Source organism: Cetorhinus maximus, chromosome 9, assembly GCF_964194155.1.
Source record: "Cetorhinus maximus chromosome 9, sCetMax3.hap1.1, whole genome shotgun sequence".
Lineage (NCBI taxonomy): Eukaryota > Metazoa > Chordata > Chondrichthyes > Lamniformes > Cetorhinidae > Cetorhinus > Cetorhinus maximus.
Window position 1 is genome coordinate 108,823,013 of NC_135887.1, and position 20,075 is coordinate 108,843,087.

Sequence of the window (20,075 nt, forward strand, 5' to 3'; positions counted from 1 at the left end):
ATAGTTTAGTGAGTAGAGGTGAGGGCTGATCCTTGCAGCACTCCACTAGTTAAAGCCTGCCAACTTGTAAATGCCCCATTTATCCCTACTCTTTGATTCCTGTCTGCTAATCAATCCACTATCCATGCTAATGTGCTACACCAAAATCTATGAGCCCTTATATTGTGTATTAACATCTTGTGTGGCACCTTATTGAATACATTTTGGAAATCCAAATCTACTACATTGGCTGGTGTCCCCTTTTTCTACCCTACTAGTTACATACTCAGGAAACTCGAATAAATTTGTCAAACAGGCTTCTTGTAAAGCCGTAGTGATTTTGTCTGCTCATTCTATGATTTTCTAAGTGCATTGTTAAGGCTTGCTTAATAATAGATTCCAACACGTCCCCACTGGCACAGTGCAAATCTGGAGCGATTCCCCACTGACAGAGAAAACAAGTTTCGTAAATGCTGTTTCCAGGAACAAAGTACATCAGTGTGAAATAACAGCTCAATACTGCGCAATTAACCGCTATTTGACGCAACGTGCTTGCATGCACGAAGCTTTTTCTACTGACAACAGGAAGTGGCCATTGTTGAACACAGGAAGCTGGCAAGTAAACACCATGAGACCCCAAAGCTTTTATCAATTTCTTTATTAATACAATCAAGGCCACATCTTGGCCATGTTTTAGAGAAAATAAATCTGTATGGCTGCAAAGTGATCACATTAAACATGCCAACACTACACGGACATTGCAGATAGAAAGAATCAATAACGGACAGAGTGCATCAAGCTGTGAAAAATAATTCTGTCACAAAACAGCTCCCGCTACCAGTGATGAGGCGCTGCCACCATCACTTCAATGCCAACCTTTAGGGTAATCACGGTGTACGATTTGCATCGCATGAAACACGCCGACGAATACCAACACAATGAAAATTACAAAGACAAGGATGCTCAGCGCTGTGGCCACAATGTTGAGCGTTCGGGCTGTAGATGCATGATGCCGAGCTCCTTCTACATCGCCCACGAACTTCCGATCTCTAGACTAAAACGAAACAAGTGTTATTACATTGGCCAACACTTGAAAATTTCAATGCTATCTCAAAGCAATAATTGAGTGCTTGAAGTCCTGGTAACTTGGAAAAGCTTATACTCCTTGCAAGGTACTTTCTTGTAATGGAGCATTTACATTGTTAAAGTTGTAACAGTGTTATCCAGTTTAATTTGTAGTTTTAATCAGAAATATACTTGCAATACACAGTAATTTCCAACAATGAACACCAATGTGTCATGTCACACTCAACTCAAAGATATTGATTAATGCAGCGAAAATTGAAGAACAGCTGCCCACGTTTCATTTCCCCCTTCTGAACCCAGACATTGAGACAGAGGGAAAAAAATAAAAATCTTCTGAAAGATTGAATTTGCTTCTGAAACTCCAGGGCCAGATGTCCGTTGCCGCCATAAAAATAATTCAGTTTTGCGCTTTGGTCACTGATCCAAAACCTCCAAAAATATTATGGCGGTAATTCGAGTGAATGTATCAGCAGAGAACTTTGGGACATCCTAAGGTCACGAAAGGTGCTATAGAAATGCAAGTCTTTAATTCCTCTGATAACATAGAAATTGACAGCACCGAAACAGACTATTTGGCCAAAATAGTGTGTGATTTTTTTTTTATGAATCACACAAGTCTCACATCCCTCTGTATCTCACCGTATTAGCTATACCCTTCTATTCCTTTATCCTAAAGGTATTTATGTGTTCGTCTTGAATGCAACTGTGCTGTTTGCTCAACCACAGCCTGCGGGATCATCGAGTTTCACTTCCTCACTACTCTCTGGATAAAGGAACTTGAAGATAAGGAATTTACAGTTACCGACAATAAAACAAGAATAAAAGCAAAAAACTGCGGATGCTGGAAATCTAGAACAAAAACAAAAATACCTGGAAAAACTCAGCAGGTCTGACAGCATCTGCAGAGAGGAACACAGTTAACGTTTCGAGTCCGAATGACTATTCATCAGAACTAAGGGAAAATAGAAAAGAGGTGAAATATAAGCTGGTTTAAGGGGTGGAGGGTGGGACAGGTAGAGCTGGATAGAGGGCCAGTGATAGGTGGAGATTGCCAAAATATGTCATAGACAAAAGGACAAAGTGGTGTTGACTGTGGTGATATTATCTAAGGAATGTGCTAATGGGGGCATTAAGGGTAGAAAGCAGAACAAGCAAGGGACAGATAGCCCTAGTTGGGGTGGGGTGGGGGGGAATCAAAATAGGCTAAAAGGTAGAGATAAAACAATGGATGGAAATACATTTAAAAATAATGGAAATAGGTGGGAAAAGAAAAATCTATATAAATTAATGGAAAAAGGGGGATCGGAAAGGGGGTGGGGATGGAGCAGAGAGTTCATGATCTAAAGTTGTTGAACTCAATATTCAGTCCGGAAGGCGGTAAAGTACCTAGCCGGAAGATGAGGTGCTGTTCCTCCAGTTTGCGAACTTCACTGGAACATTGCAGCAGGCCAAGGATGGACATGTGGGCATGAGAGCAGGGTGGTGTGTTGAAATGGCAAGCAACAGGGAACTCTGGGTCATGCAAAGCGGTCACCCAGTCTGCGTTTGGTCTCTCCAGTGTAGAGGAAACCATAGTGGGAGCAGCGAATGCAGTAGACTAAATTGAGGGAAGTGCAAGTGAAATGCTGCTTCACTTGAAAGGAGTGTTTGGGCCCTTGGACGGTGAGGAGGGGGGAAGTAAAGGGGTAGGTGCTGCACCTTCTGGCAGTTGCTTGGAAAGGTGCCGTGGGAGGGGGTTGAGGTGTAGGGGGTGATGGAGGAGTGGACCAGTGTGTCCCAGAGGGAACGATCCCTGCGAAATGCCACCAGGGGTGGTGAAGGGAAGATGTGTTTGGTGGTGGCATCATGCTGGAGTTGGCAGAAATGGCGGCGGATGATCCTTTGAATGCGGAGGCTGGTGGGGTGATAAGTGAGGACAAGAAGGACCCTATCATGGTTCTGGGAGCGAGAGGATGGTGTGAGGGCGGATGCACGGGCAATGGGCTGGACACGGTTGAGGGCCCTGTCAACCACCGTGGGTGGAAAACCTCGGTTAAGGAAGAAGAAAGACATGTCAGAGGAACTGTTTTTGAAAGTGGCATCATCAGAACAGATGCGACGGAGGCGAAGGAACTGAGAGAATGGGTGGGATGGAGTCCTAACAGGAAGCGGGGTGTGAGGAGCTGTAGTCGAGGTAGCTGTGGGAGTTGGTAGGCTTGTAATGAATATTGGTGGACAGTCTATCACCAGAAATTGAGACAGAGAGGTCAAGGAAGGGAAGTGTCAGTGATGGACCATGTGAAAATGATGGAGGGGTGGAAATTAGAAGCAAAATTAATAAGTTTTTCCAGATCCAGACGAGAGCATGAAGCAGCACCGAAGCAGTCATCGATGTACCAGAGAAAGAGTTGTGGGAGGGGGCCTGAGTAGGACTGGAACAAGGAATGTTCCACATACCCCATAAAGAGACAGAGATAACTGGGGCCCATGCAGGTACCCATAGCCACCTTTTATTTGGAGGAAGTGAGGGGAGTTTAAGGAGAAATTGTTCAGTGAGAGAACAAGTTCAGCCTGACCGAGGAGAGTAGTGGTGGATTGTTCGGGCCTCTGTTCAAGGAAGAAGCGGAGAGCCCTCAGACCATCCTGATGGGGGATGGAGGTGTAGAGGGATTGGACGTCCATGGTGAAGAGGAGGCGGTTGGGGCCAGGGAACTGGAAATTGTTGATATGATGTAGGGCGTGAGAGGAATCGCGGATGTAGGTGGGAAAACAAGAGTGAGGGACTAAGTATGACTGCTTTTTCAAAGAGGCTCGACGGGCCAAATGGTCTATTTCTGTGCTGTAAGTTTCTATGATACTCAGTCTGTAACACTTTGTAGATTACATGTGTTCAGTCTGTAACAGTTTCCTGAGTAAGAAACAGACACAAATTATTGACCAGACGCAGAGCTTCCCCAGCGAGATTTTCCAATTATTAAACACAGAACATTAGACCCGGGATATCACAGCTCTGTGCACTTTAACGGAAGCCTTGGGATGCCCGGCAGATTTACTGCATATCCCATCAGAGAGCCCATATTCCACCTCCCCGCCCTCCTGCCGTCTCCGCTCCAACCCTCCCAACCGACCCCTCCGCCTCCCCCAGGAATTTTTCCCCCTCCCCTGGGGTCTGTGTTCCCGCTCTCCAGTCCTTGAATCCCTCCCCGGGGCTTTGTCCCCGAGCCCCGCACTCACTTTGACCGAGTAGACCAGCGCCACGAATCCGAGGCAGCAGAAATTCAGGTAGAAGAAGTTGAAGATGGACCAGAGCAGGTGGTCCCGGAACATCATCACATTCGGGGCCATGGTAACGACGGTGGTCGGGACCTGGTACGGGTAAGGAGCGGGATTCATGGGCACCTGCTCAGCTCTGTGTTCCATCCTGGTCCGGGTCTCACTGAGATAACAAACTGAATGTGAATCACTCGGGGTTAAAGTTTTCAATCTATAAAAGACGCACAAATCAGCTGCTTCCCTTGAGCCGTCGTCACTTCATTTTATCTAGTTAACTTAAATATTTTTATTTAACTCTGTTATTAATATAACACAGATGCTAATTCACAGAAAATATCAGACCCTTTTAAAGTTTCCATCCCTTATTATTTAATTTAAAAATTCTCCTCCTCGATCTGATTAGTTTTAATAAATGATAAATAATAGCACTGTAATAAATTATCCAGCCGTTTTTAAACTAATTAATTGACATTATTTGACATAATAGTTGGTTTATTTCTACTAAATTAAAATTAAAAGTTTACCAGTATACTCAACCCACCTGACTCTCTTGTGTGATATCACTTTGCAGTTTTCCTTCACTTTCTTCCCCGGGCTTCTCCTTTTATACTTCTTCTCTCCGAAACCATGAAATCTCGTTTGGACTTTTTGAAAGCGTTTGACAAAGTATCATACGAAAAGGCTGATTAACAAAATTTGGCTCATGGAATATGAGGGTCAATGTCAGCTTTGATTTTTAAAAAATAGGCTAAGGGCAGAAAATAGCGAGTCTTCAGACTGGAGGATGGTGGACAGTGCTGTTCCCCAAGAGTCAAATATAAGAGCACTGCTATTTTGGGGTACATATAATTGACTTAGATATTGGAATTTGGATATTGGATTTAGATGAGGGAATTAAATGTAATATCTCTAAATTTGCAGATGACACAAAGCTGGGTGAGAGGGTGAGCTGTGAGGAGGATGCAGAGATGCTTCAGTGTGATTTGGACAAGCTGAGTGAGTGGGCAAATGCATGGCAGATGCAGTATAATGTGGATAAATGTGAAGTTATCCATTTTGGGAGCAAAAACAGGAAGGCAGGTTATTATCTGAATGGCTATAAATTGAGAGAGGGGAATGTGCAACGAGACCTGGGTGTCCTCATACACCAGTCGCTGAAGGTAAGCATGCAGGTGCAGCAGGAGGTCAAGAAGGCAAATGGTATGTTGGCCTTCATAGCCAGAGGATCCGAGTACAGGAACAGGGATGTCTTGCTGCAATTGTACAGGGCCTTGGTGAGACCACACCTGGAATATTGTGTGCAGTTTTGGTCTTCTTATCTGAGGAAGGATGTAATTGCTATAGAGGGAGTGCAGCGAAGGTTTACCCGACTGATTCCTGGGATGGCGGGACTGACATATGAGGAGAGATTGAGTCGATTAGGATTATATTCGCTGGAGTTCAGCAGAATGAGGGGGGATCTCATAGAAACCTATAAAATTCTAACAGGACTAGACAGGGTAGATGCAGGAAGGATGTTCCCGATGGTGGGGGAGTCCAGAACCAGGGTCACAGTCTGAGGATATGGGGTAGACTATTTAGGACTGAGATGAGGAGAAATTTCTTCATCCAAAGAGTGGTGAGCCTGTGGAATTCGTTACCACAGAAAGTAGTTGAGACCAAAACATTGTATGCTTCCAAGAAGGAGTTAGATATAGCTCTTGGGGTGAAAGGGATCAAAGGGTATGGGGAGAAAGCGGGAGCAGGCTAATGAGTTGGATGATCATCCATGATCATAATGAATGGTGGAGCAGGCTCAAAGGGCCGAATGGACTACTCCTGCTCCTAGTTTCTGTGTTTCTATGAATACAGAGTAAAATTTCAAAATTTGTCAATGATACCAAGCTTGGAGATGTGGCAAACAGTGAGAGTGATACCAAATGACTGCAACAGAACATAGATAGGCCAGCAGCATCTGGAGACAAGTGGGAGATGAAATTTAACACAGAGCAGTGTAAGGTGATGCATTTTTGCTGAAGAGGAAGGGACAGGAAATATAGACTTAATGGCACAGTTTGAAAGCAAGTGCAAGAAGAGGTGGGGGCAGGGATTTTCTGGCCCCGCTGTGGGCGAGGCAGCGCCCCAGCCAGAAGTCCATTGTCTTGCAGTGGGACTGGAAGATCCCGGTGGTGGGCGGGTGTGGAAACTCCCGCCCGTGATGTCCTGCGCATAGAACTTTGAAGGAGACGGACATATTAAAAGAGTAATTAGAAATCATATGGGATTTTGGGGGGGGGTTTCATGTATAGGGATATTAAGTATAAAAGCAGGGAAGATATGCTGAACCTTATGATGCTCTAGTTAGGCCACAACTAGAGTATTACATCCCAATCTGGGCAACACAGCTTAGGAAGCATGAGAGGGTCCCTGAGAGGGTGCAGAGGAGATTTACCAGAATGGGTCCAGCTGTGGAATTTTAGCTACAAGGTTAGTTTGGAGAAGCTGGGGTTGTTCTCCTTGGAGCAAAGGAAATTGAGCAGAAATTTGATCGAGCTGTACAAGGTTTAATCAGTTTAGATCAGGTAGACAAAAAATCTGTTCCCATTAGTTGATGCACAAGTATTTGAGGACAGGGATTTGATGTTTTGGGCAAGAGATGCAGGAGGATGCAAGGAAGATTTAATTTAGTGAGTGGTAATGGTCTGGAACTTGCTGTCTATGAAGGCAGTGGAAACAAAGATGACTATTGATTTCAAAAGGAAATTGGATGGGCACTTAATGGAAATAAACTTTCAGGTCTATGGGGATAGAATAGGGGAATGCGACTGACTGATTGCTATACAGTGAACTGGCATGGACTTAATGGGCCAAATGGCCTCATTTTGTGCTGTCATGACTCTATGACCGGCATGACTCTCTGATACTTTTAGACTTCAAGAGGATGTATACAGCTTGGTGGAATGTGCATGATCGCTGAAATTTAATGCAGAGAAGTGTGAAGTGATATACTTTGGTAAGAAGAGCTGAAGGGCCAATACAAAAAAAAGATATAATTCTAAAGAGGGTGCAGGAAAAGCCAGATCTGGGGATATTTGTGCATAAATCATTGAAGATTGGGGAAACGGTTGAGAACATTCAGAAAAAAGCATATAGTGTACTGGTGTTTATAAATAGAGAAAAAGGCTACAAAAGTAAGGAAGTTATGATGAACCTTTATAAAACACTGGCTGAGCCTCAACTGTAGTATTGCTCAATTCTGGTCACTACAGTTTAGAGCAACACTATAATGAGGCTCATACAGCAGCTCGCAACTTGGTGGAACAGACCATCGGGATGCTGAAGATGGGGTTCCGGTGCCTGGACCGGTCTGGTGGAGACCTGAAATGCAGTCCACAGAAGGTGTCATGCATAGCCGTCACCTGTTGTGCCCTTTACAACCTGGCGCTGCAACAGGGTGAGGGGCTGGCTGAGGATGAGATGGAGGAGCTGCATGTCTCCTCCGATGAGGAGGACGCTGATGGGGATGAGGGTGTCCTCGGTGGTGATGGCGACGGGATGAGGCTCTCGCACTGGCTAGACGAGACAGGCGTACTCGGGAGGCCTTCGTAGCTCCCAGATTTGTGGAGGGTGATGATGACATGCATTGAGGCGTCCCCGCAGATCCTCACATTGCAGTCGTGAACATTTGACTCCAGTCTGGCTTATCTCAGCGCTAATACCCTCTGTGAAAATGGTCCTGTCGCGGATATGCAGTTGGGGCCCTAATAGTCACTCGATCACAGGAGGATGATGACGACATGCAGTGAGGACACTCCATAGATCTTCACATAGCCCCTGAGAATGTCTGACTCCTGTCTGGCCGAGGGCAGCTCATTTGCGCTCCATGATCAGGGCCATCTCAGAGACGCAGCCATGAAACCTTAGACGCATCTGATGCTGTGTCCGCTTTCAGCAGCTCAGCCCTTCAGGAGCTGGTGCACGATTGTATGCCTTGGCTTAAGAGAAAAATGCTGCAACCTTGAGATAAATACAATCTTGTGCATAGGATGAGCTGTTGAGACATTCCATTTTGATGTTAGCCCAAATGCAATCAAGGTTGTGATAGGCAACTGAATCACCAAACCATCTGATTGGAGGAAAAGGGAACCTTACTGGAACATGGATTGGTCGGTTAATTATGCAAATATACGGATAGGATTGTTGTAAACTTACTGATTGGCTGTAAAAATGCTTTTAACGAGTCTGCATGTATTATGCTACGGGACTGTGCAGTAGCTGACATTGTGCTGTCCTCCTTGCGCACAAGCAATAAATGGGGTTTCTACATACTAATGAAGCCTTGGTGTGATTAATCTCCAACACCTACCCACTACATTCTGGCAGCAATGACCAGCATTGCTGAGGTGCAGGCAGCAGGAATGTTTCCAGGGAGTGTAAGGCAGGACCATCACTGTGGTCTGAAGGCTGCACAGAGCACAGGGAAGAAGTCCTGGACTGAGACACCTGCCTTTGTCTTGTGCAGAAAGGTTTCACATCTGAGTGATAAGAACCCTGCTCATCAGAACAAGGAGGCCCAGGCAGGGAGACATTCTGAGAAGTTTATTGAGAATAGTGAACAGTGTGTACAAGTGATCAACACCCATGCCCAGGCTATGCAACTACTTTTACCTAACTTTCCTAACACTGCCACTATGTCTTGGTGCTCCCCGGACATCCACAGCAGAAGTGGAGGCAGGTGACTTTGGCGGGCATCCTCTTGAGGGCCGAGATTTGGAGGGCTCCAGACTGCTTTCGGGGTCCTGCTATGTGGCAGTGGCACCCTCCTTGGCCTGTGAAGCTAGATCTGCAGAGGTCACAGGAAGAGTGATGGGCCAGTCACTCCCAGGGTCACCTGGGTGGGTGACCTTGGGGTGTGCACCTTTTGATCCACCTCCCTATGGGTGCCCAAGGGCCCCTGGCTGACTCCGTGAGTGGAAGGGGTAGCTGGAGTGAGATCGAGCTGCTCAGCACCCCTCTCATGTACACACTGTTGGAGGCCAACTATGGCATCAGCGATGGTGTTAAGCCCGCGCAGCAATGCAGGAGTGAAGTCCTGGACCAAGGTCTCCATGGCGGCCATCATCCTGCCAGTGTTGACCTTGGTGCATTGCAATGCCAGCGCTATCGCCTCAGCCTAAAGACGGATGGACTCCTCCATCGTGCCGTGCAATCTGAGGAGTGCAGCGGACATCCCTTCCTGTTGTTCCCTAGCTTGCCTTTGCAGCTCCAGCAACTATGACATGACTGGGTCCAGAGACTCATCATCTGACTTGGACTCAGCAACGTTCTGGCCTCCAGCAGTCCTCCGATTGCCGGGAACCTTGGAAGTCCCTGCTTCCGCCTGCTGTGGATCAGAAAGTGCAATGCACTCACCACATTGTGATCCTGAGGCTACTCTAAAGCTAGGTCCCACCGAGGTGTGTGTCAGTGTGCTAGTGGAGGATGTGGGTGAGCGCTGTGATGGGCTTCAGGGAGAGTGTTTTCAGATTCCTCTTCAGAGGTTTCTTCGGAGCTTGATTGGAGGCCCTGGGTCATGGACTCCGTCAGCTGTTTCCCAGATGTGCCTGTAAAAGCAAAAGGAGATAATTAGTGCATGGCAGTGGCCTGTGAAAGAGGACACATCACTCACAGCATGGTTGTCTGATGGATGTTGCACGGCTGGATCCTCACTTGGTAGAGCAGTGCCGACCTCACCATCAGCACAGGACTGGTCCCGGTCATCGCTGGCCAGCTGGCTGGCTCTGTTTTCGAATTCTGTCGGAACTTTAATTTCTGGCATCCCTCCACCTGTGACCTTTCCCTCCTGTTGTGAGCCAGTTTGTCTTGCATGGATAGAGATGGGGAGAGTGCATCAGGATGCATGCCAGGCCAGATTTTAAGAATGCCTGGCCTGTGTGGATGGTGAGTGGTCCCATGGACGATATGAGGACAATGATGGTGTGTGTTATAGAGTGAATGGTGATGCCCCTTGCACTGGCAGTGAGTGAGGGCCCTGTGGATGTGTGATGGGTTTGTAAGTGTGTGAGTTGGAATGATGAAAAGAGTGACTGACCCTGGCGAAACAGAGGAGATCATTCATCCTTTTGCAGCACTGGGTGGCTGTTCTCTTCTGAAGGGCATTTGCACTGACCACCATTGCCACCGCCTCCCAAGCCAGGTTGGTGACATTGCTACCCATCCTGTGGCCAGAGCGGGGGTAGAGCAGGCGGGCCACCACGGCATCCAGCAGTCGCTCGAGGGACCTGTCGTTGAAGCGGGGGCTGCAGCCTCTTTGCCTTTGCTGGCCATGTCTCCCAGGCAGCGGTGGTGAGCTGGTGGCGATGAACGCTTTGCTGACGACTGCCTTTTAAAGATGGAGGCCGGCATGATGCAACAGCAGGGTGATAGCAAGTGGGTGAATGAGAGCCCGACCGCCATGGAAATGGTGTGTTTCACAGGAGTGAATAGATAAAGTGGCGGGCTTGGGAAGATGTGGCGTGAAAACCCCCCATTTTCAGCAGCAGGTAGGACTCCATTTTACCCGCCCGCTACCGCACTTAGTGTAATTCGGGGAAAATTCCACCCATTGTTTAAACTGGCACAAATTGAAGAAGCAATTGCCTATGGTTCACACCCAAAGACAAAGCGGAGGAAAATAACTGGTTCTTTAAAGTAACCCTTTTTAAAGTGACGTTAAAGTTAAAGACTGAGTTCTGTTGAAGGGTCATTCGGACTCGAAACATTAACTGTGTTCCTCCAAGCAGATGCTGCCAGACCTGCTGAGTTTTTCCAGGTATTTTTGTTTTGGATTTCCAGCATCCGCAGTGTTTTGCTTTTATATTAAAGATTGGTTCGTTTGCTCATTCTTAAAATTGTAATTTCCTTAAAAACAATCTGGGAGTGGATAACGTTATTGCGAAGAGCTCAAACTAAAATTAATGGTTGTGTAAGTTGCCCTACTGGAAGCTCTCACAGCTGTTGTAAGCATATTGATTCAAGCCTCACTCCGGGACCTGAACTCAATCTCATCCAACAGAGAGCATGCTCTGTTGCCAGAGGAGTTATCTCCCAGGTAGCTATGATCCCGTGACATCACTGAAATTAGAGCAGAGATCTCTTCTCCCTGTGCCCTGTTAAACATTTATCCGTCTGCAAAAACACTGAAATAGATTGGTCATGTAACTCATTACTGTTTCGGGGATCCTGCTGTGTACAAAATGGTTACCAGATGATATCACTTGATTAGACAGTTGTTGGCTGTAAAGGGATTTGTGTTTTTTTCATTCATTCATGTGGGCATTGCTGGCTAGGCTAGCATTTTATTTTAATGTTCATTCATGGGATGTAGGCTTTGCTGGCTGGGCCAACACTTATAGCCCATCCCTGGTTGTCCTTGAGAAGGTGGTGGTAAGCTGCCTTCTTAAACTGCTGCAGTCCATGTGATGTAGGTACACCCACTATGCTGTGAGGGAGGGAGTTCCAGGATTTTGACCCAGCGACAGTGAAGGAACGGCGATATATTTCCAAGGCAGGATGGTGAGTGATTTGGAGGAAAACTTCCAGGTGGTGGTGTTCCCATCTATCTGCTGCCCTTGTCCTTCTAGATGGTACTGGTCGTGGGTTTGGAAGGTGCTGTCAAAGGAGCCTTGATGAATTTCTGCAGTGCATCTTGTAGATGGTACATACTGTTGCTACTGTGCGTCGGTGGTGGCGGGAGTGAATGTTTGTGGATATGGTGCCCATCAAGTGGGCTACTTTGTTCTGGATAGTGTCAAGCTTCTTGAGTATTGTGGGAGCTGCACTCATCCAGGCAAGTGGGCAGTATTCCATCGCATTCCTGACTTGTGCCTTGTAGATGGTGGACAGGCTTTAGAGAGTCAGGAGGTGAGTTACTTGTCACACGATTCCTAGCCTCTGGCCTGCTTTTGTAGCCACAGTATTTATATGGCTAGTCCAGTTCAGTTTCTGGTCAATGATAACCTCCAGGATGTTGATAGTGGGGGATTCAGTGATGCTAATGCCATTGAACATCAAGGGGGGATGGTTAGATTCTCTCTTATTGGGGATGGTCATTGCCTGACCATCCAATGTTACTTGCCACTTATCACTCTAAGCATGGATATTATCCAGGTCTTGCTGCATTTAGACATGGACTGCATCAGTGTCTGAGAAGTTGCAAATGGTGCTGAACATTGTGCAATCTTCAGCGACCATCCCCACTTTTGACCTTATGATGGAAGGAAAGTCATTGAAGAAGCAGCTGAAGATGGTTGGGCCGAGGACACTACCCTGAGGAACCCCTGCAGTGATGTCCTGGAGCTGAGATGACTGACCGCCAATAACCACAACCATCTTCCTTTGTGCTAGGTATAACTCCAACCAGCGGAGAGTTTTTCCCCTGATTCTCATTGACTCCAGTATTGCTAGGGCGCCTTGATGCCACTCTTTGTCAAATGCGGCCTTGATGTCAAGGACAGTCACTCTCACCTCATCTCACCTTATTGCCCATCCCTAATTGCCCTTGAGCCACTGGAGTCCAAATGGTGTAGGTTCCAGGCATTTAAGAGTCAATCACTTTGCTGTGGGTCTGGAGTCACATGCAGACCAGACTGGGTAAGGACTAAGCGAAAGGTAAAGACTTAGGCATTAGTGAACCAGATGGGTTTTTACAACAATCGACAATGGTTTTATGCACATTACACTTTTAATTCCAGATTTTTATTAATTCAAATTCCACCATCAGGTCCCCAGAGCATTACCCTGAGTCTCTGGATTACTAGTCCAGTGACAATACCACTACACCACTGCTCCTGCACAAGGATTCTATCTTACAAAAACTGGCATTGAGACAGAGATAATTCTGTTTAAACATCTTTTGAAGAATGGAAGTTGTTTCTGAAACATCTAGGGGTAGATATCCATTACCACCATAGAAAGGAATTCAGTTTTGTGCATTGGTAAGTGATCCAAAAGTTTCAAAATGATAGCTGTAAGGCAAATGAGTTTATCAGCAAAACCATCCATTTAAAAACTGTGGAGGTAAAATGCAGCTTGTGAATGTTGGAGGCTCCTTGGCAAAGATTACACAGAGACATTCAGTGATTATTGTACTGGTGTCGAATGAACAGATTTCAGAAATCCTTTATAATATATGTTATGATCCTCGCTGATGTTAATACTGGACACATCAGATCCCAGAGTGAAACCCGGCTTGATAGATTCTAACATTTTTTTAGAAACCATGGAAGAAAGTTATTGAACAAATTCACAGGAATCTGCTAATGAACTTCTAATACAAAGAAAAATATTTATTAAAACAAGAGAAGTGAATTATATTACAGCAGATCAAAAAAGATTGAAAAGCTCTCAATACAAACACAAGAAGACAATTCAAATTCCCACTATTCCTTTACCCCAGAAATATCTTTACAGACACATAAACCAGTGAAGAGTTACCACTAGCTTGACACAAAGGCTTCTCGCTTGGGACTGGTACAGTAGCATAAGTTTTTCTTCTGGTAAATTACTGAGCATTCACTTGATGCTTCTCGCCTAATTTGTATCTCTCCCCTGGACACCCAAAAACCAGACTCTAAACTCACTGTTTCTTCGACGGCAGAGCAAACAATGAGTTCCCTAAACTCAGTCTTCCAGTAGCACCTTCACTAAACCGATCACTTTACTGAGTCCTATAACTGATTATTCAGTTAACTACTGTCCCATTGGCCTTGCAGTTTTTCTTCTCAGAGAGCTTAGGATCCCTGTCTTCTCTCTCTGACACACACTGAACATGCATTCTCTCTCTCCACGCCTGTCTTTCCTGTCTCTGTGAAACTGGATTACTGTTGCTAGGTAACAGTAAAACTTTTCTACTTTGTGTTTTGTTTCTGGAATCATTGAGCTTTCAGCCCCTTTTAATCCATCTCTTTAACTTCATGGGTTGTAAGACCTTATTAAAATATATTTACACAAACAAACCCAAAAGACCTGAAACCTTCTAATCACAAATCTATTCAGCTGCCCAGGCACCAAGGTTCATAAACAAAACCTAAATGAAACTGAAACCAATTGTACCTTTCTTAACACAAATATATATACAAATTCAACTTAAAGTTATATATTGTTCATAACATATAAGAAACTCTTATTGCATTCTGGCTCCTCCAACTGGTTGATTCCCTCATACAGCAACTGTGATGACCTAGGGCCAATCCTGCCAAATTTTCACTCTGGAGCCTCACGAAGCCTGGGGCATCAAAGCCGGGTCACACCCGGAAAAGATTTGGGAAACACTGCCCTATGGTCCTAAAAATAAGATCAGGACATCTCAGTCTCATTCAACAGCCTGTTTGGGAGACTCAAATACAGGGGCAGATTGACTGATAGAGAACCCAGTTAGGGTAGTTTAGTGAAGTTACTGTGCATCCATTCAAGAAAATGCCAATGTAGACTGTATTCCAAAATATTCAGTGAAACCTCACAAACTTCAAATAACCTGCAAATCTAAATTTGGAAATTTGAAAATAATTTGGAAAGTTAAATCCTTGCCTGTATCAGGTTTTTTTTTACAGATGGGAATTATATGAATAAAGTCCTGAGAATCTGTCTACTATAATGTTATGTCTGGTCAGTAATGAATTATGGATGCGAAGCTTGGGGAAGAGGAAAAAAAGAAAACCAACAGCTTCAAAATGTGGTTCTTAAGAATGATCTTATGGGTGAGCTGGATGGGGAAAACAATTAACGAGAAAGTACTGAATGAGGCCGATAAACAAGAGAACTGTTAAATAATATCAATAAAGGGCAAATGGAGCTCTTTGGGCATGTTATCCGTGCAGAAGGGTTGGAATGTCTAATCACCACTGGAAGAATTAACAGAAGAAGGGCAAGAAGCTGCAGCAAAGGAAGCAACTAAACATTAAAGACTGGCTTAACCAGAAGTCCAACAACAAGGTCAACCACTGTTGCTATGATTGGAAAGTTTGGAAGATAATGGTTGCCTATGCCACCCAGAATGCCACTTAAACAATGATAAGTTTTGGTTTCCCCAACAAGTGGAAAATTGTTTGTACTACATTTAATCTATCAAACCCTTTCATGATTTTAACGACCATTAGTGTGTTGGTTACATTTACACAACCTTTAGCACTTTGTTGGTTACAGATGTACAGGAATAGGTTAATTAAGGAAATTGGATTGTTAAACACAAATCATGTCTGTATAATTTGATTGGGTTATTTGATGAAGTAACAGAAGGTTGATCAAGGATGTTGTCAGGGATTTCAGTTATGAGGAGAATTTGGGAAAGTTCTCTTGGAGCAGAGAAATTTAAGAGGTGACTGAATAAAGGTTTTCAAAATGATGAAAGGTTTTGATGAACTCGATAGAGAAAAACTATTCCCTCTGGTGAGCGGGTCAATAGCCAGAAGTCAGAGATTTAAAAACATTGAAGGGAAATGAGGAGAAATGTTTTCACTCAGAGTTGTTGCAATCTGGAACATTCTACCTGAAAAGCTGCTGGAAGCTGAGTCCATGAATAATTTGGGGAAGGAACTTGAGAATGAGGAAGTTACAGAGTTATCGACAGTAAAACAGGAGTGAGGGACTCAGCATGACTGATCCTTCAAAGAACCAGCACAGAGTAGATGCACCAAATAGTCACTTTGTTTGCTGTAAGTCTCTATGATACTCAGTCTGTAACACTTTGTAGGTTACATGTGTTTACTCTGTAACAGTTTGCTGGGAAACAGACAAAAATTATTTACAAGATAGTAAGAATTCCTGAGCAAGATCTTCTAATTTCACCTTCCCTGCATCTTTTCCCTCTTCCCAGATTACTTGTATTGTATCCTGGAGGATACAAATAACATCCCAGAAATAGCTCTAAATCAGGAAATGGAAGGGAGGGAAGCACTCAAGAAAATTACAATCACCAGGGAAGTGGTACTTAGCAACTGGTTGGAACTGCAGCTTGACAAGTCCCCGGCTCCTGATGGATTTCATCCGAGGGTCTTAAAAGAAATCGCTAGTGAGATAGTTGATGGGTTGGTTGCAGTTTTCCAAAATTCACTAGATTCGGGGAAGGTCCCATTAGATTGGAAAATAGCTAATGTAACTCCTTTATTCAAAAAACGAGGGAGACAGAAAGCAGGAAACTACAGGCCAGTTACTTAACATCTCTTACAGGGAAAATGTTAAAAGCTACTACTGAAGATGTTATAACAGGCACTTAGACAAATTCATGGCAATCAGGCAGAGTCAACATGGCTTTGTGAAAGGAAAATCATGTTTAACAATTGATTGGAGTTCTTTGAAGAAGTAACAGGTGCTGTGGATAAAGGGGAATCAGTGAATGTACTGTACTTTTCAGAAGGCATTTGATAAGGTGCCACATTAAGGTTATTGCAGAAAATAAAAGTTCATGGTGTAGTGGGTATGGATAGAAGATTGTCTAGCTAACAGGAAGCAGAGATTAGGCATAAATGAGTCTTTTTTTTCTGGTCAGCAGAATATAACAAGTGACCAGTGGGATCAGTGCTGGGGCTTCAACTGTTAAAATTTATTAAAATGATCAAAATGATGGTATGGTTGCTAAGTTTGCTGATGACACAAAGATAGATAGAAAAGTAAGCTCTGAAGAGGACATAAGCAAGTTATAAAAGGATGTAGATAGGTTAGTTGAATGGGCAAAAATCTGGCAAATGGAGTATAATGCAAGAAAATATGAAATTGTCCCAGTGTCCCAGAAATCTAAAGCCCTCTCTCCTGCACAATCTCTCCAGCCACACATTCCTCTTATTTCTATACTCACTAGCGCGTGGCACTGGAAGTAATCCAAAGATTACTACCCTTGAGGTCCTGTTTTATAATCTGCTTCCTAGCTCCCTAAATTCTGCTTGCAGGACTTCATCCCTCTTTCCACCTATGTCACTGGCATCAATTTGTACCACGATCTCTGTCTGTTTGTCCACCCCCTTTAGAATGCCCTGCAGCCGTTCAGTGACATCCTTGACCTTGGCACCAGGGAGGCAACATACCATCCTGGAGTCATGTCTACGGCCACAGAAACGCCTGTCTGTTCCACTTACTAGCGAGTCTCCTACCACTATTGCTCTTCCCCTCTTTTTCCTCCTCCCCGTGCAGTTCAGCCACTCTCAGTGCCATGAGCATGGCTGCACTCCCCAGAGAAACTGTCACTCTCACCGTTTTCCAAAACAGAAAAATGGTTCTCGAGCGAGACGCACCTTGGGGATTTCCTGACTACCTGCCTGACATCTTTCTTCTGACTGATGGTCACCCTCTCTATCTGCACTTCCATAAACTGTGAGGTGACCATGTCTAAAAACGTGCTCTCTACGAAACTCTCAGCCTCGCGGATGCACCTCAGTGCCTCTAGCTGCCGCTCAAGCTCCGAAACTCGGAGCTCAAATAGCTGTAGCTGGTGGCACTTTCTGCACATATGATCGGTCAGAGTGCAAAGAGCATCTAGGACTTGCCACATATTGCAGGTGGTACATAACACGGGACTGAGCTGCCCTGCCATGCCTCTAGTTGAGAAGAACCCTTACTTTAAGTTAAATACAGTAAAAGAAGTTAAATTATTTACGTACTTTAAATAAAAACTAGAACTCTTACCTTTCCTTAGCTTAATCTATTTTAAACTGGAGAAAAAAACTGGAGAAAAACACTTACCCACTACTCACCAATCAGCTCTCACCTTTGTGCTGACGTCACTTTTTGAAGCTTCCCCGCGCTTGCGCTGGTTCTGATCTCTACGCCGCCCCCTCGCGCTGTCTTGTGATGTCACTTATTTTTTTTTGGAAAAATATACTTTATTCATAAAATATCTGAAAGAACATTACAAAACATTTCTAAACGGCCATCACAAAAAGTGCAATCATATTCAACTTTTACACATGGATCACGAGGTGCTTCAATACAATCAATTAATATTATAGTCATTTCAATATGGTCATTACATAAAGTCAGACAGTGCAATGGGATTGGAGTTATCGACATACATCATGTTGCGCTCTAAGGTGCTTCAGTACAATTATGATACATTTAATATTCACTACATACAATCTTTGTGAGTCGTACAGCCCGAGGGGTCTATACAATTTCCAGCCCCTCAGTGCACTATGGCTGAAAGGTCTTAGACAGCGACCTTTCTCCATTGCACCTTTGCGGCGGCTGCCCCAAGCTTTAGTACGTCCCTCAGCAGGTAGTCCTGGACCTTGGAATATGCCAGTCTGCAACACTCGGTCGGGGACAACTCATTGCACTGGAAGACAAACAAATTTCGGCCAGGCCAAAGAGCGTCTTTCATCGAGTTGATGATCCTCCAGCTGCAGTTGATATTTGTCTTGGTGTGTGTCCCTGGGAACAGCCCGTAGAGCACAGAGTTGTGTCACAGAACTGCTCGGGATGAACCTCGACAAAAACCACTGCATCTCTCTCCAGACCTTCTTTGCAAAGGCACAGTCCTCAAGGAGGTGAACAATGGTCTCTTCCCCACCAAAGCCACCTCAAGGGCAATGTGCAGAGGGGGTGAGACTTCTGGTGTGTAGGAAGGATCTGACCACCAGCCACGCTACATTTTGGTGCTTGTTGGAAAGTTCTGGTGATGAGGCATTCTGCCAAGTGACTTTAAAAGTCTGCTCAGGGAACCATCTGACAGGATCCACCATCTCCTTTTCCCGCAGGGCCTCTAGGATGTTATGTGCCAACCACTGCCTGATGCACTTGTGGTCAAAGGTGTTTCTCTGCAGAAGTTTTCCACGAGGGACAGGTGTTATGGCACAGTCCAAATACTTGGAGCGTTCAGCAGCAGCGTGGCCAGACCCATGCTTCACCACACCGGTGACAGGTAGAACCTCAGCACATAGTGACACTTGGTGTTTGCATACCGAGGATCTACGCACAGCTTGATGCAGCTGCACACAAAGGTGGCCATCAGTATGAGGGCGATGTTGGGCACGTTTTTTCCCCCTTTATCTAGAGGCTTATACATCACATCCCTGCGGACACGATCCGTTTTCGACCTCCAGATAAAGCGAAAGATGGCTCGGGTGATCACCATCGCACCATCTTGGGCTCGGCGCACGGGTGCAACGGGCAGGCAGGTAAGTGATTTTTTAACAAAACTCATCCATGGGCAGGATATGTGGGCTTAGTGTGGTTATCAATATTTCATGTGAAGTATTTATTGCAGAAAAAGTGTTTTAAACTTGCCTGTGTGATCGGGAGAAGTTCAGATCGATTTCCAACAGCTTTCTCTGTACTTTGAAGCTTCAGCTCACCAGTCTGCAGACAGTTATCTTTATCAGGCCTGCAGCTTTCCGGAGGCTTCCCTTTAGCCTGGGTATGGGTTCTGACATCAACCCTGGAGGCAGCTCCTCTGAGCAGGGAGAGCTAGAATAAGGAGGAGGCCAGGAGTGGACACCAGGGGAGCCACCTTTGGGATGCCTGGCACAGGCACACAGGTCCAAGAGGTTGTCCAAGGTGGAAGGGGCCGCAGAAGACGCCACTATCCTGCTGCCAGGGTATGCAGGTGGCGAAGCACCTACACCTCAATATGACTGAGGTGCAGTGCCGAAGGAGGCTCCGACTCTCAAGGGAAAGAGTCAAATACATCTGTCAGATGATTGGCCCTGAGATCGCTCCTGTGTGGGTGGACACCCCATGCCAGCGGCTCTGAAGGTCACAGTTGCCCTCCACTTCTATGCATCTGGTTCCTTCCAGGGCTCAGTGGGTAATCT

The 20,075-nt window shown here is 45.2% G+C and overlaps 1 protein-coding gene across 1 annotated transcript; it reads right to left on the minus strand.

Annotated features, from left to right (window-relative positions):
- Positions 1-622: 622 nt before the first annotated feature.
- On the minus strand, positions 623-4,890 carry LOC144684908 (dispanin subfamily A member 2b-like). The gene is made up of 3 exons (XM_078549313.1): positions 4,859-4,890; positions 4,279-4,480; positions 623-1,033 (listed from the first exon to the last, which is right to left on the minus strand). Exons 2-3 carry the CDS (start codon positions 4,462-4,464, stop codon positions 845-847), a joined length of 375 nt encoding a protein of 124 aa, XP_078405439.1. The 5' UTR covers positions 4,465-4,480; positions 4,859-4,890; the 3' UTR covers positions 623-844.
- Positions 4,891-20,075: the final 15,185 nt, after the last annotated feature.

Coding starts and splice junctions, on each gene's coding strand:
- LOC144684908 (XM_078549313.1), bottom strand. CDS start 4,464: ATGGAACACAGAGCTGAGCAGGTGCCCATGAATCCCGCTCCTTACCCG. Junction 1,034..4,278: donor CGCTGGTCTACTCGGTCAAA/GTGAGTGCGGGG, acceptor GTTTCGTTTTAG/TCTAGAGATCGGAAGTTCGT.